Source organism: Perca fluviatilis, chromosome 16 (assembly GCF_010015445.1).
Source record: "Perca fluviatilis chromosome 16, GENO_Pfluv_1.0, whole genome shotgun sequence".
Classification (NCBI taxonomy): domain Eukaryota; kingdom Metazoa; phylum Chordata; class Actinopteri; order Perciformes; family Percidae; genus Perca; species Perca fluviatilis.
Window position 1 is genome coordinate 3194482 of NC_053127.1, and position 15424 is coordinate 3209905.

Consider the following 15424-nt stretch of genomic DNA (forward strand, 5'->3'; position numbering starts at 1 on the left):
CTTCCAACACAAGAGTCATCCAAGCTTTCTCGGGAAATAAGAAGTGAAGTAGAAACATTATATTTAACATTACAGAGCCTCTCCCTCTCCGGGAACCATCACTGTATCGTGGTGGAGAGGTTTGTGTGTCCCTATGAACCTGAGGGCGGTGTTGTCTGGAACCTGGTTCTCCTGGTAGGCCTGGACTCCAGACCCAGGCAGCAGACGCTGGCTCTGGGGACGTGGAACGTCACCTCTCTGTGGGGGAAGGAGCTGGAACTGGTGCGGGAGGTGGAGCGCTACCGGTTAGATCTGGTGGGGCTTACCTCTACGCACAGTCTCGGTTCTGGAACCAGACTCCTGGATAGGGGTTGGACTCTTTTCTTCTCTGGAGTTGCCCAGGGTGTGAAAGGCGCGGCCGTGGTGGGGGATACTCACAAGCCCCCGGCTGAGCGCCGCTACGTTGGAGTTTACCCCGGTGGACGAGAGGGTCGCCTCCCTACGCCTGCGGGTTGAGGGGGGGAAAACTCTGACTGTTGTTTGTGCATATGCACCAAACAAGAGTTCGGAGTATTCGGCCTTCTTGGAGACCTTGAGTGGAGTCCTGCATGGGGCGCCAGTGGGGGACTCCATAGTTCTGCTGGGGGACACATGGAGAGGCGTGATTGGGAGGAACGGCCTCCCTGATCTAAACCAGAGTGGTTGTTTGTCGTTGGACTTCTGTGCTAGTCATGTATTGTCTATAACAAACACCATGTTGGTGTGGTATCTTTAATAGCCATGCTGTGGTGGTGTATAGAGAGGAATCTGCTGACACTGTTCTTGATTGTAAAAGGTTTATTACATCAAAGAATTCAGCACCAATTACAGATCCTGCAGAAGTCACTCTAACATTCTGCTGTTGAAACACGGTATATATGCTCTGGCGTGGTGTAACATAAGATGTAGTTATGTGGGGGGTAGAAAGCAAGAATAGAACAAAGCCCTAATAGGTCTCTAACAGAGTCATAAGGTAAAGTTGTAAATCTTCAGAGAGCAAATTCCATATAGACTCAGCAAAATTCCATACAGGCTCTTAACAGAACAAGAATAGAGCAAGGTTGTAAATCCAGATACTACATTGGAACATAGGGATGCTCATAAGTGTACTTGGTACCAGAGCAGCCTAGGCCGAAGGTCTTTGATCGATTTTATGAGGCTGCATGTTTTGGACACTCGGGTGAAGAGAGGGGCGGAGCATCTGGTGGTGAGTTGGGTCAGGGTGGGGGGACTCTGGACAGACCTGGTAAGTCTGCTCTGTCTGCGCTGTCCACCCGCGCTGTGCAAACCCAGCTCTACTCTACAAACCCAGCTCTACTGTGCAAACACGCCTAAATTACAAACCCAGCTCTACTTCAAACACAGCTCTACTTCAAACACAGCACTACAAATAGCCTTCTCAAAACAGCTCTACGAAAACGTATTACAAACCCAGCTCTACTCTGCAAACCCAGCTCGACTCTACAAACCCAGCTCGACTCTACAAACACAGCTCGACTCTACAAACCCAGCTCTACTCTGCAAACCCAGCTCGACTCTACAAACACAGCTCTACTCTGCAAACCCAGCTCTACTCTGCAAACACAGCTCTACTCTACAAACCCAGCTCTACTCTGCAAACACAGCTCTACTCTGCAAACCCAGCTCTACTGTGCAAACACAGCTCTACTGTGCAAACACAGCTCTACTCTGCAAACACAGCTCTACTCTACAAACCCAGCTCTACTCTGCAAACACAGCTCTACTCTGCAAACCCAGCTCTACTCTGCAAACACAGCTCTACGCAAACACAGCTCTCTTACAAACACAGCTTTACTCAAACACATCTACTCACAAACATACTCTGCAAACCCAGCTCTACCTGAACACAGCTCTACTCTGCAAACACAGCTCTACTCTACAAACACAGCTCTATCTACAAACACAGCTCTACTCTGCAAACACAGCTCTACTCTGCAAACCCAGCTCTACTCTGCAAACACAGCTCTACTCTGCAAACACAGCTCTACTCTGCAAACACAGCTCTACTCTGCAAACACAGCTCTACTCTACAAACCCAGCTCTACTCTGCAAACACAGCTCTACTCTGCAAACCCAGCTCTACTCTGCAAACACAGCTCTACTGTGCAAACACAGCTCTACTCTACAAACCCAGCTCTACTCTGCAAACCCAGCTCTACTCTGCAAACACAGCTCTACTCTGCAAACACAGCTCTACTCTGCAAACCCAGCTCTACTCTACAAACACAGCTCTACTCTGCAAACACAGCTCTACTCTGCAAACACAGCTCTACTCTGCAAACACAGCTCTACTCTGCAAACACAGCTCTACTCTGCAAACACAGCTCTACTCTGCAAACACAGCTCTACTCTGCAAACACAGCTCTACTCTGCAAACACAGCTCTACTCTGCAAACACAGCTCTACTCTGCAAACACAGCTCTACTCTGCAAACACAGCTCTACTCTGCAAACACAGCTCTACTCTGCAAACACAGCTCTACTCTGCAAACACAGCTCTACTCTGCAAACACAGCTCTACTCAGCTCTACTCTGCAAACACAGCTCTACTCTACAAACACAGCTCTACTCAGCTCTACTCTGCAAACACAGCTCTACTCTACAAACACAGCTCTACTCTACAAACACAGCTCTACTCTACAAACACAGCTCTACTCTACAAACACAGCTCTACTCTGCAAACACAGCTCTACTCTACAAACACAGCTCTACTCTACAAACACAGCTCTACTCTACAAACACAACTCTACCAATCTTGAACTTTGGACAAACTCTTGTAAACGTAGCTGCTGTCTAAACGAGCCATCCTCTCCGCTGGAGCGGTAAACCTGTGGAAGTATTATAGTAGTAGTAGTTCAGTGGTCTATTTTTTTCTTGTGTAAAAGTAAATAGTTCAACTTTTCCTGTGTATTTTTTTTTTTTAAGATTATTTTTTTGGGGGGGCTTTTCCCTTTATTTTAAAGTGGATAGATATGAAAGGGGGAGAAAGATGGGGGGATGACACACAGCAGAGGACAGCAGGTCGGATTCGAACCCTGTGCCGCTGCAGGACTCAGCCAACATGGGGCGAACCCTCTTACTGGGTGAGCTAGAGGTCGCCCCTCCTGTGGATGTTTTAATGTGGATTAAGTCGAGGAGATGTAGAAGAGCGTCGAGCTACGGCTTCATTCTGTGGAAACCTACAACATTTTGTAACTTAAATTTAAGCATAGTAATATATCTGAATTTATAAGTCAGAAGTTTTTTCTCGCGACTAATTGCTTTGAGTGTGTCCTACACCTTCTCTATTTGTAGAGTTTCCTGATTAGGATTGGACACTACAAATACCATGTTATTGAATTTGAACCCAAAGTTGCATCATAAAGAAGCTCCACTAGTTCCTGTTGGAGGAGTGCCAGCTCATAGTGACGCTGTTCCATATTTGTTGATTTAGTTAGATTATAAAAGAGCTGAGTTATGTTTTCTCCACATCAGTCCTGTCTGTGAATAGAACGACCGACACTAACTGCTGCAGACAGCTTTCTGATCTTCAACACAAGAGTCCTTCACACTTCCTCAGGAAATAAGAAGTGAAGTAGAAACATTATATTTAACATTACAGAGCCAGAAACTAACCCTGAAGAGACCAAAGACTAACGTGTTGTTAAAGTACCAAACAGCAACTTACAGTTTCTTCACACAGTCCAAAGAGTTGATGAAGAAGAGTTGATGAAGAAGAGTTGATGAAGAAGAGGGTCACTCTCCACCTAGAGAGAAATCTGAAACAGGTGAGCTGTTTCCTGGAATGAGTCACAGCTCCACCTGTCAGGAAGCAGGCAGGAAGGGAGCAGATTTTCACAATAAAATTACATTTGGAATAATGGATCCAAGACTGAGAATCAATCTCACTTTTTCTGTCCTGTCAGTGTTTGTTCCAGGTTTTGTGAAAGACTGAAGTGCAAATATTCGGTGGCGGGAGTTTAGGGTTCGTCCTTCAAGAAAAGGTTATGTTTTTCAATAAAAGAATATGAAATTTTGCATAATGTTGGACCATTATTAACCCCATATCTGTGACTTAAATGGTGGAAAAGCTAGATCAGATAAGAAATAAATAACTAGAGGTCGACCGATATGGGCTTTCTCAGGCCGATGCCGATGCCGATCTTTAGAAATCAGGGTGAGCCGATGGCCGATAAATGCTGCCGATTTATTTTGGCCGATATCTGCTTGTTTTTAAACCTCTATTTGAAAGATAAAATGTAACACTAATATACACAAAATTTCTCAACAAAAACATTTATTTAACACTTTACCAATCTACACTTGTATACTTTTAATTAAAAATGTATAATGTAAAAACATATATTTTATAATGTTTAAAAATATATTCAATAAACGAAACAGAGAACAAAGAAAATAAACTTTTCAATGAAAAAATTAAGTTTAGTGCACTTTGCAGCCTTTCATAAATAAAATTAATTTGTATAGTATGATCCATACAGAAAGTGACATATTATTATTAATCTCAACACTGTTTCCTCCTAACTCCTGTTGAATCACATCAGACTAGGGCGATCTGAAGTAAATTCTTATTCACCTGGTTTGTTAGATCATTGTTCCATTTGTTGAAGTGGTTTATCTGTGTTTTTGGGGATCCTACTGTTGCATGTCCTGCTGCACTCATTAGGATCTTATCTGAGCAGATTTCTGTCATTCAAACAACTCTGAGTTGTAATTTAAAACTCGTCCAGCCATTTTAATAAAATTAAGGTTTTTATTTGGATACAGGAACGGAGAACTGAAGGCTCGGTTAGCTCCGGTTAGCTCCGTTATAAAGATATGGAGCGGAGGAGACTGCCACGGATAGAGGTGACAAATCAGACTCTGATAAATGACGTTCGGGGAACTTTCACAACGGTGTGGCCGCGGTGTTTCTACGGTTTTATTAGCACAGTTAATCCCACCACAAGACCGCCAGCAGCATGGTACTACTAACGATAGCCTCTGAGCCTAAAGACGCTGTCATGGCAAGGCAAGGCAGCTTTATTTATATAGCACATTTCAGCAACAGGGCAATTAAAAGTGCTTTACATAAAACATTAAAGAGCCGTTAGAAAACAATTTAAAACAATTTAAAAACATTAATAAACAATTTAAAACAATTTAAAAAAATTAATAAACAAATTAAAAACATTAAAAGACAAGAATAAAATTGATAGTGCAGTGTAAGAATAAAAGTTACAGTGCAGTATAAGAAGTTAAAGTTAATAGGTTATTTAAAGAAAATCAACATCAAAAAGATAGATAGGTCTTTAGCTTAGATTTAAAACTAGAGAGTGGCTGCAGACCTGCAGTTTTCTGGGAGGTTGTTCCAGATATGTGGAGCATAAAAACTGAACGCTGCTTCCCCCTGTTTAGTTCTGACTCTGGGGACAACAAGTAGACCCACCCAGACCACCCGAGAGGTCTGGGTGGGTCATAGTGTAGCAGACCTGTCCCAGACCACCTGAGAGGTCTGGGTGGGTCATAGTGTAGTAGACCTGTCCCAGACCACCTGAGAGGTCTGGGTGGGTCATAGTGTAGCAGACCTGTCCCAGACCACCTGAGAGGTCTGGGTGGGTCATAGTGTAGTAGACCTGTCCCAGACCACCTGAGAGGTCAGGGTGGGTCATAGTGTAGCAGACCTGTCCCAGACCACCTGAGAGGTCTGGGAGGTTCATAGTGTAGCAGACCTGTCCCAGACCACCCGAGAGGTCTGGGTGGGTCATAGTGTAGCAGACCTGTCCCAGACCACCCGAGAGGTCTGGGTGGGTCATAGTGTAGCAGACCTGTCCCAGACCACCTGAGAGGTCTGGGTGGGTCATAATGTAGCAGACCTGTCCCAGACCACCTGAGAGGTCTGGGTGGGTCATAGTGTAGCAGACCTGTCCCAGACCACCTGAGAGGTCTGGGTGGGTCATAGTGTAGCAGACCTGTCCCAGACCACCTGAGAGGTCAGGGTGGGTCATAGTGTAGCAGGCCTGTCCCAGACCACCTGAGAGGTCTGGGTGGGTCATAGTGTAGCAGACCTGTCCCAGACCACCCGAGAGGTCTGGGTGGGTCATAGTGTAGCAGACCTGTCCCAGACCACCCGAGAGGTCTGGGTGGGTCATAGTGTAGCAGACCTGTCCCAGACCACCCGAGAGGTCTGGGTGGGTCATAGTGTAGCAGGCCTGTCCCAGACCACCCGAGAGGTCTGGGTGGGTCATAGTGTAGCAGGCCTGTCCCAGACCACCCGAGAGGTCTGGGTGGGTCATAGTGTAGCAGGCCTGTCCCAGACCACCCGAGAGGTCTGGGTGGGTCATAGTGTAGCAGGCCTGTCCCAGACCACCCGAGAGGTCTGGGTGGGTCATAGTGTAGCAGGCCTGTCCCAGACCACCCGAGAGGTCTGGGTGAGTCATAGTGTAGCAGACCTGTCCCAGACCACCCGAGAGGTCTGGGTGGGTCATAGTGTAGCAGACCTGTCCCAGACCACCTGAGAGGTCTGGGTGGGTCATAGTGTAGTAGACCTGTCCCAGACCACCTGAGAGGTCTGGGTGGGTCATAGTGTAGCAGACCTGTCCCAGACCACCTGAGAGGTCTGGGTGGGTCATAGTGTAGTAGACCTGTCCCAGACCACCTGAGAGGTCTGGGTGGGTCATAGTGTAGCAGACCTGTCCCAGACCACCTGAGAGGTCTGGGTGGGTCATAGTGTAGTAGACCTGTCCCAGACCACCTGAGAGGTCTGGGTGGGTCATAGTGTAGCAGACCTGTCCCAGACCCCCTGAGAGGTCTGGGTGGGTCATAGTGTAGCAGACCTGTCCCAGACCCCCTGAGAGGTCTGGGTGGGTCATAGTGTAGCAGACCTGTCCCAGACCCCCTGAGAGGTCTGGGTGGGTCATAGTGTAGTAGCAGATCAGAAATGTATTTTGGCCCTAAACCGTTTAGTGATTTATAAACCAGTAAAAGTATTTTGAAATCAATTCTTTGAGGCACTTTGAAGTCTTGCACACAGTGCCAGACTTCACGAGGGGAGGGGCTGGAGGCAGCTACTCAGCTCTGGGTGTGCTGTGAAAAATGTTGCCTATTCATGTTTTTAACACCAGGCTGCCCACGGATGCGCCTGCCTATTAATTGGCTTGATATATTCGGATATTGGCCGATGCCGATTATGTAAAAAAAAAAAAAGTCAAAAATCGGACGGACGATTAATCGGTCGACCTCTAAATATAAGGTCAGAAAAGTTAAAGCTAAATTAGAGACTTTTAGTTAGTTTTGATGCTCACATTCACTTCACATTAATTCACTTAGGTAGTACCTAAAACTGCGCCTAAACCTTACATCGCCTTCAAGGAAACACAAACACAGTCTCACACACACACAGTCTCTCACACACACACACACACAGTCTCTCACACACACACAGAGTCACACACACACACACAGTCTCTCACACACACACAGAGTCACTCACACACACAGTCTCTCACACACACACACACACAGTCTCTCACACACACACAGAGTCACACACACACACACACAGTCTCTCACACACACACACAGAGTCACTCACACACACAGAGTCACACACACACAGTCTCACACACACACAGAGTCACACAACACACACACACACACTCACACACACAGTCTCTCTCACACACACACAGACACACGTACACACACACAGAGTCCCTCTCACACACACACACACAGTCTCTCTTACACACTAACACACAAACACACACACACACACATTGTCTCTCACACACACACACACATACACTCACACACAAACACACGTCTCACACACAAGAGTCACACACACACAGAGTCACACACACACACACACACAGTCTCTCACACACACAGAGTCACACACACACACACACAGAGTCACACACACACACACACACACACACACACACAGTCTCACACACACACAGAGTCCAACACACACACACAGAGTCACACACACACACACACAGTCTCACACACACAGAGTCACACACACACACACAGAGTCACACACACACAGAGTCACACACACACAGAGTCACACACACACACAGTCACACACACACACAGTCTCTCACACACACACAGAGTCACTCACACACACACACAGAAGTCACACACACACACACACACAGTCACACACACACACACACACACAAGTCACACACACACACAGTCCACACACACACACACAGAGTCACACACACACACACACAGAGTCACACACACACACACAGAGTCCACACACACACACACAGAGTCACACACAACAAGAGTCACACACACACACACAGTCTCTCACACACACAGAGTCACACACACACACAGAGTCACACACACACACACACACACACACACACACACACAGTCTCTCACACACACAGAGTCACACACACACACAGAGTCACACACACACACACACAGTCTCTCACACACACAGAGTCACACACACACACACACAGAGTCACACACACACACACACACACACAGTCTCTCACACACACACAGAGTCACACACACACACACACACACACAGTCTCACACACACAGAGTCACACACACACACACACACACACAGTCTCTCACACACACAGAGTCACACACACACACACAGAGTCACTCACCTTTAAGTAGAAAACGTTGGCTTTAGGTTTCTTCTGGATCATCCTGTAGAGGTCTGGGAGACTAGACTGGACCTGAGCTGGAGGTTTGGTGAGATGGCGCCTGTATTCGGCTTTGCGTCTGCCACCTCTTCAATAACTCGGACACTAGGGCTTTGCCTAGTGGTATATTACGCCATATTAAGCCGGTCAACTAAATGCTGTGTCTCTGCTGTTATTCAATATGATCGGCACACGCTATTTCATATCAAGGAGCAAATGAAAGACGAGTGTGTCACCTGGGACAGGTATAAGGATTATTTCCCTCCACTTTTTGAATGCGCCACGTCATCACCGGAGCACCTGCTGCTGGTGAAACGCCGCGGCAGGAGAAGGAAGAGAGGATCGAGGGCTGGTGTGCAGTCCAGGCAGAGAAAGCAGGGTGGTCAAACATCATGGTTCGGTGGGTCCAGATCTGTCGGAGCCGAGCGGTGCCTTCGTCTGGTTCCAGTCAGAGACCGGACATGGGAGTCCAGCTGTGCGCCGCTGGCCTCAGCCTCCCTACGTCCCTCCGATCGGATCTTTCCAACCCGGGCTGACTCGGATCTTCGCTCCGCGCGAGCACGTCCTGCGAGCCATCGCGACAGATCGTGCTCTGGCTATGCCGAGGAGCTCCGCTGATCAGCGCGCACCTCCCGGCCATTGCGCGCGGCAAATGCGGTTTCGCTTTACTGAATGCCCGCTCCATATCAAACAAGGCCCTTTATCTTGGAGACTTGTTCATAAACGGAAATCTTGATTTCATGGCCCTCACTGAGACGTGGCAGCGGGAACAGGAATATTACCGTATTCTCCGCACTATAAGGCGCACCGGATTATAAGGCGCACCTTCAATGAACGGCCTATTTTAGAACTGTTTCCATATATAGGGCGCACCGGATTATAAGGCGCACCTTCAATGAACGGCCTATTTTAGAACTGTTTTCATATATAGGGCGCACCGGATTATAAGGCGCATAGAATAGAAGATACTGCAGTCAGACGTTTGACTGGGGTTGCGTTATGCATCAGCTTTTGTAATAATAGCCAGAGCACGATCGGTCGTGATGGCTCGCAGGACATGCTCACGCGGAGCGAAGATCCGAGTCTCCTTGTATATTTGTATTTGATCTTGTAAATCAGAATAAGAGAAATCCAAAAGCTGTATCAGATATTATTCAGAATATTGTTTCACCCTCTACTCCTTTGGTGCCTGTTTTCACCACTGAGGACTGCAACAACTTGTTAAAATATTTTGTTAATAAAGGTGAACGAAATTAAAATTAGTGTAAAAACATCTGATGAGAGCCCAATTGTGGTAGCTACCCCAAATTGCTCCTGGGCTAACTTTTCTACTGTCTCATTAGATGATGTCATGGTCTTACTTAAAACGATGAAACCATCCTCATGCCCATTGGATATATTACCAACATCTTTGTTTTTTTAAAGTGATAGATCTTGTTGCTCCTTTTGTTGTTAAAATTATTAACCTATCACTTTCCACTGGGATCGTCCCAAACTAATATAAATAGGCAGTGATAAGCCCCATTTTAAAAAAGCCCAATTTGGATCCAGCGGAGCATTCTAATTATAGGCCAATATCAAAACTGCCTTTTCTCTCAAAAGTCTTGGAGAAAGTAGTATCTGAGCAGCTGATAGCTTTTCTAACTTACAATGAACTCCTGGATAAGTATCAATCAGGTTTCAGAAAGATGCACTCAACGGAGACTGCTCTCCTCAGAGTGTCAAATGATGTTCAGATGGCTGCTGACTCGGGAAGATACTCAGGATTGGTTTTTATGGGTTTTTTTAGGCAGTTTCGATACAGTGGACCACAAAATACTGTTACATAGATTGGAAAAACAGTTTGGTGTGGTTGGTCCTGTTTTAAAATGGTTTTCCTCTTACTTGAGTGATAGAACTTTTTCTGTATATGTAAATGATATACTGTCTGAAACCACTCCATTCTTAAATGGTGTTCCTCAGGGCTCTGTCCTAGGTCCACTTTTATTCTTACTGTACATTACCCCTCTTGGAAAAATTTTGAACAACTTTAACAACGTGTCATACCATTTTTATGCAGATGACATACAGCTGTATTGCTCGTTCAATGACTCTGAGTTACACAAACTAACGGATTTATTGGACTGTATTTCCTGTGTAAAATCGTGGCTTGCTAGTAATTGACTCCAATTAAACACGAAAAAGACTGAAACCCTGATTGTAGCCCCTGACAACAAAATGTCATCAATCATCCAACATCTTGGTTCTCTGAGCTCTACTGTCCAGTCGAGCATCAGAAATCTTGGTGTCTGGTTTGACCGCTCAATGTCTTTGGACTGCCATTCGAGACTTCTGGTCAGAAACTGTTTCTATCATCTAAGAAATATTGCAAAATTGAGGACAATTTTAACGGACTCTGACCTTGAGATGGTTATTCATGCTTTTATCTCTTCACGTTTAGATTACTGTAACTCTCTTTTTATGTTTCTTAACAAATCGGCTGTAAATCGTCTTCAAATGGTTCAAAATGCTGCGGCAAGGCTTTTGACAGGATCTGGCAGAAGGACACACATCAATCCCATTCTGTCCTCCCTAGATTGGTTACCTATTAAATTTCGTATTGAATTTAAAATATTGGTTTTAACTTTTAGAGCTTTAAATGGTCAGTCCCCAGAATACATTGCTGACTTGTTACGCTCATACTCCCCAGGCCGTGCCCTTCGATCAGCACGCCAAAGTCTCTTAATGGTCCCAAAGACTCGCTATAAAACACGGGGAGACCTGTCCTTGGAGGCTGTAGCCCCCAGACTCTGGAGCGCCCGGCCCTTGCTCCTCCGTGTGGCTGACTCTGTTTGATTCTTTTAAAAGACAACTCAAGACACTTGTGTTATTTAAACAAGCTTTTAGTTGATTGGGCTTAATTTATCTTTGACTTTTTAAATGTTTTATCCTCATTTCAATGTATTTTAATGTGGTTGTACCTTGTGAAGCACTTTGTGATTTTTATCTGTGAAAAGCGCTCTGTAAATAAACTTTACTTACTTTCTTACTTACGGGAGTGAAATCAGAGGTGTGTGGTCCAGGTGCCAGAAAGTAAAAATCCTGCCATGTTTTTGGATCTGCCTCTACATCTAGAACAGGTGTTTTCACTAACGAGCTCATCTACCTGGTAGAGGAGCTGGTTTAGTGATGGTTGGGACTAGAGATGGCCCGATACCATTTTTTGCTTCCCGATACAGATTCCGATACCTGAACTTGCGTGTACCGAGTACCGATACTACTACTGATACCAGTGTGTCATATATTTTATTATGTTTGAACAGCTGTATACTACTATCCCTTATGGATGTGATATGATTTCTATCTTTGTTGTCAGTCTGGCTCAGGTTAAACTCTTTGTGAAACATGAACAAACACAAACAATGAATGCCACAGAACTTTCTGTTATTCTCCAGTTTGACAGTCAGTTATAACAAGAAAAAGAACATAAATAAACTACTTTAACGTAGATTTTCTTCAGGGCTTTATTACGTGGTATCGGATCGGTGCATAAACTCCAGTACTTCCCGATACCGATACCAGTGTTTTAGGCAGTATCGGAGCCGATACCGATACTGGTATCGGTATCGGAACATCTCTGGTTGGGACAGCTGCTGGACAGGATTTCTACCTTCTGGCACCTGGACTATACACCTCTGAGTTAAATTCATGTGTCCTAAATCCAACCGTAGCCTCACGATAACGGTACAGATCCATTTGACCGTGCAACGTTTCTGTCGCGCATCGCGCTCCACTCTGACGTTAAGCGACTTCAACGCGCCTGCAAAGCATCCTGGGAAGGTGGCTCTGCATTGGAAAAACCGCTGCGCGTCAAAAAGCTGGCCGATACCCCATCTGTATGCAAATGAGTCCGTTGAATGCTATCTATCTAATACTATCCAGTAGAAGTAGACGAAAATCTAGTTAGAAAGTGGCGTGTGTGTCTACGCTGTGACGTTGCAGACTGCAGTCCGCTGTATACAGCGTAGACACACACGCAGATAGCTCAACATGCGTACAGATTTATTTGAACTAATCAATAATCATTAATGATTTTATTCACCTGATGTGGGAATTACAATATTTAAAAGGATTAATTTATGTATTTTTCAAATATATTTTCCTGTTTCCACCAGACTCCATGTAAATAATCAGGACTTTTAGCGTGTATAGAGCCAGCATATCTCCACCAGACTCCATGTAAATAATCAGGACTTTTAGCGTGTATAGAGCCAGCATATCTCCACCAGACTCCATGTAAATAATCAGGACTTTTAGCGTGTATAGAGCCAGCATATCTCCACCAGACTCCATGTAAATAATCAGGACTTTTAGTGTGTATAGAGCCAGCATATCTCCACCAGACTCCATGTAAATAATCAGGACTTTTAGTGTGTATAGAGCCAGCATATCTCCACCAGACTCCATGTAAATAATCAGGACTTTTTAGCGTGTATAGAGCCAGCATATCTCCACCAGACTCCATGTAAATAATCAGGACTTTTAAGCGTGTATAGAGCCAGCATATCTCCACCAGACTCCATGTAAATAATCAGGACTTTTAGCGTGTATAGAGCCAGCATATCTCCACCAGACTCCATGTAAATAATCAGGACTTTTAGCGTGTATAGAGCCAGCATATCTCCACCAGACTCCATGTAAATAATCAGGACTTTTAGCGTTGTATAGAGCCAGCATATCTCCACCAGACTCCATGTAAATAATCAGGACTTTTAGCTGTTATAGAGCCAGCATATCTCCACCAGACTCCATGTAAATAATCAGGACTTTTTAGCGCGTATAGAGCCAGCATATCTCCACCAGACTCCATGTAAATAATCAGGACTTTTAGTGTGTATAGAGCCAGCATATCTCCACCAGACTCCATGTAAATAATCAGGACTTTTAGCGTGTATAGAGCCAGCATATCTCCACCAGACTCCATGTAAATAATTAGGACTTTTAGCGTGTATAGAGCCAGCATATCTCCACCAGACTCCATGTAAATAATTAGGACTTTTAGCGTGTATAGAGCCAGCATATCTCCACCAGACTCCATGTAAATAATCAGGACTTTTAGCGTGTATAGAGCCAGCATATCTCCACCAGACTCCATGTAAATAATCAGGACTTTTAGTGTGTATAGAGCCAGCATATCTCCACCAGACTCCATGTAAATAATTAGGACTTTTAGCGTGTATAGAGCCAGCATATCTCCACCAGACTCCATGTAAATAATCAGGACTTTTAGCGTGTATAGAGCCAGCATATCTCCATCAGACTCCATGTAAATAATCAGGACTTTTAGCGTGTATAGAGCCAGCATATCTCCACCAGACTCCATGTAAATAATCAGGACTTTTAGCGTGTATAGATCCAGCATATCTCCACATGTAAATGGGTGAATTAAGGGTTTATTTCAACCAAACCAGAGTGGTGATTGTTGGAACAGTGGAAAGATGAACCAAGACGGCTTTTGGTAGTTTTATTTAGTTTCTGTCCACTTTGAATGAAGTGTGTTTTACGATGATAAAAGTCCTGATTATTTACATGGAGTCTGGTGGAGTTGAACAGTTGCCTGTTAAAGTTACATTGAAGCTTGCTTAATGCATCATAGTGGAGAGTAATGAGCACAATATTTAATAGCAGAACATGGAAATACACGAGTGAAGTACAAGTACCTTGAGTTTGTTCTCAAATAAATGTACTTAGTTACTCTATATGAAGATATAACAATATATTACAGACAAACAAGGAGATGAATTCATCTTTTAATTGTAAACGTAGAAAAACAGACATTATGAATGTCTCTCAGTTCTGTTTTGGTCCACGTTCACTTAATAAAGTCAGGAAGTAGTTCTTCACCAGTGGTGCGTTGGTTTTATCCACCTGGAGGTCTGTTTGTGTGTGTTTGTGTGTGTCTGTGTGTATGTGTATGTGTCTGTGTGTGTGTGTGTGTGTGTATGTGTGTGTGTGTGTGTGTGTGTGTGTGTGTGTGTGTGTGTGTATGTGTGTGTGTGTGTGTGTGTGTGTGTGTATGTGTGTGTGTGTGTGTGTGTGTGTGTGTGTGTGTGTGTGTGTGTGTGTGTACTTTACGTATTGTAAGTAAACTCAGACCTGATTGGTCGGTGAGTGGGAGCAGTTCTCTGTGAGGTCCTGATTGGTCGGTGAGTGGGAGCAGTTCTCTGTGAGGTCCTGATTGGTCGGTGAGTCTGAGCTGTTCTCTGTGAGGTCCTGATTGGTCGGTGAGTGCGAGCGGTCCTCTGTGAGGTCCTGATTGGTCGGTGAGTCTGAGCAGTTCTCTGTGAGGTCCTGATTGGTCGGTGAGTCTGAGTGGTCCTCTGTGAGAGTGCCGGTGTGGTCTAGGAGGGAATCTAACCTGCGGTCCTTCAGCTCACGGTTGTTTGGGCTTCCCGTCTGGCCGCAGCAGCGTGGCGTAGAGACGCAGGAAGGAGTAGCAGACGCCCAGCGAGCAGTACACTGAGGTCGCCAGCAGGGGGAGGAACGGCAGCCTCTGTTGCCACGGCGACAGAGGGAAGGCGACCTCGCAGGCGAACGCCACGGCGACCAGTCCCAGCAGGTAGACGCACTCCAGAGGACGTAGCAGAGAGCCCTGACCACTGGAGAGAGAGACAGGGAGTCATCTGATTACTGGAGGAGGCAGACAGACAGACAGGCAGGCAGACA

General features: G+C 45.3%; 1 protein-coding gene across 1 annotated transcript in view; it reads right to left on the minus strand.

Moving 5' to 3' along the window:
- Positions 1-14492: 14492 nt before the first annotated feature.
- The window catches only part of LOC120544249 (probable dolichyl pyrophosphate Glc1Man9GlcNAc2 alpha-1,3-glucosyltransferase), a 24309-nt gene continuing 23377 nt past the window's right edge, over positions 14493-15424 (minus strand). Inside the window, 1 exon segment of the mRNA XM_039777882.1 lies at positions 14493-15357. Coding sequence (XP_039633816.1) covers positions 15132-15357 — 226 coding nt within the window. The 3' untranslated portion in view covers positions 14493-15131.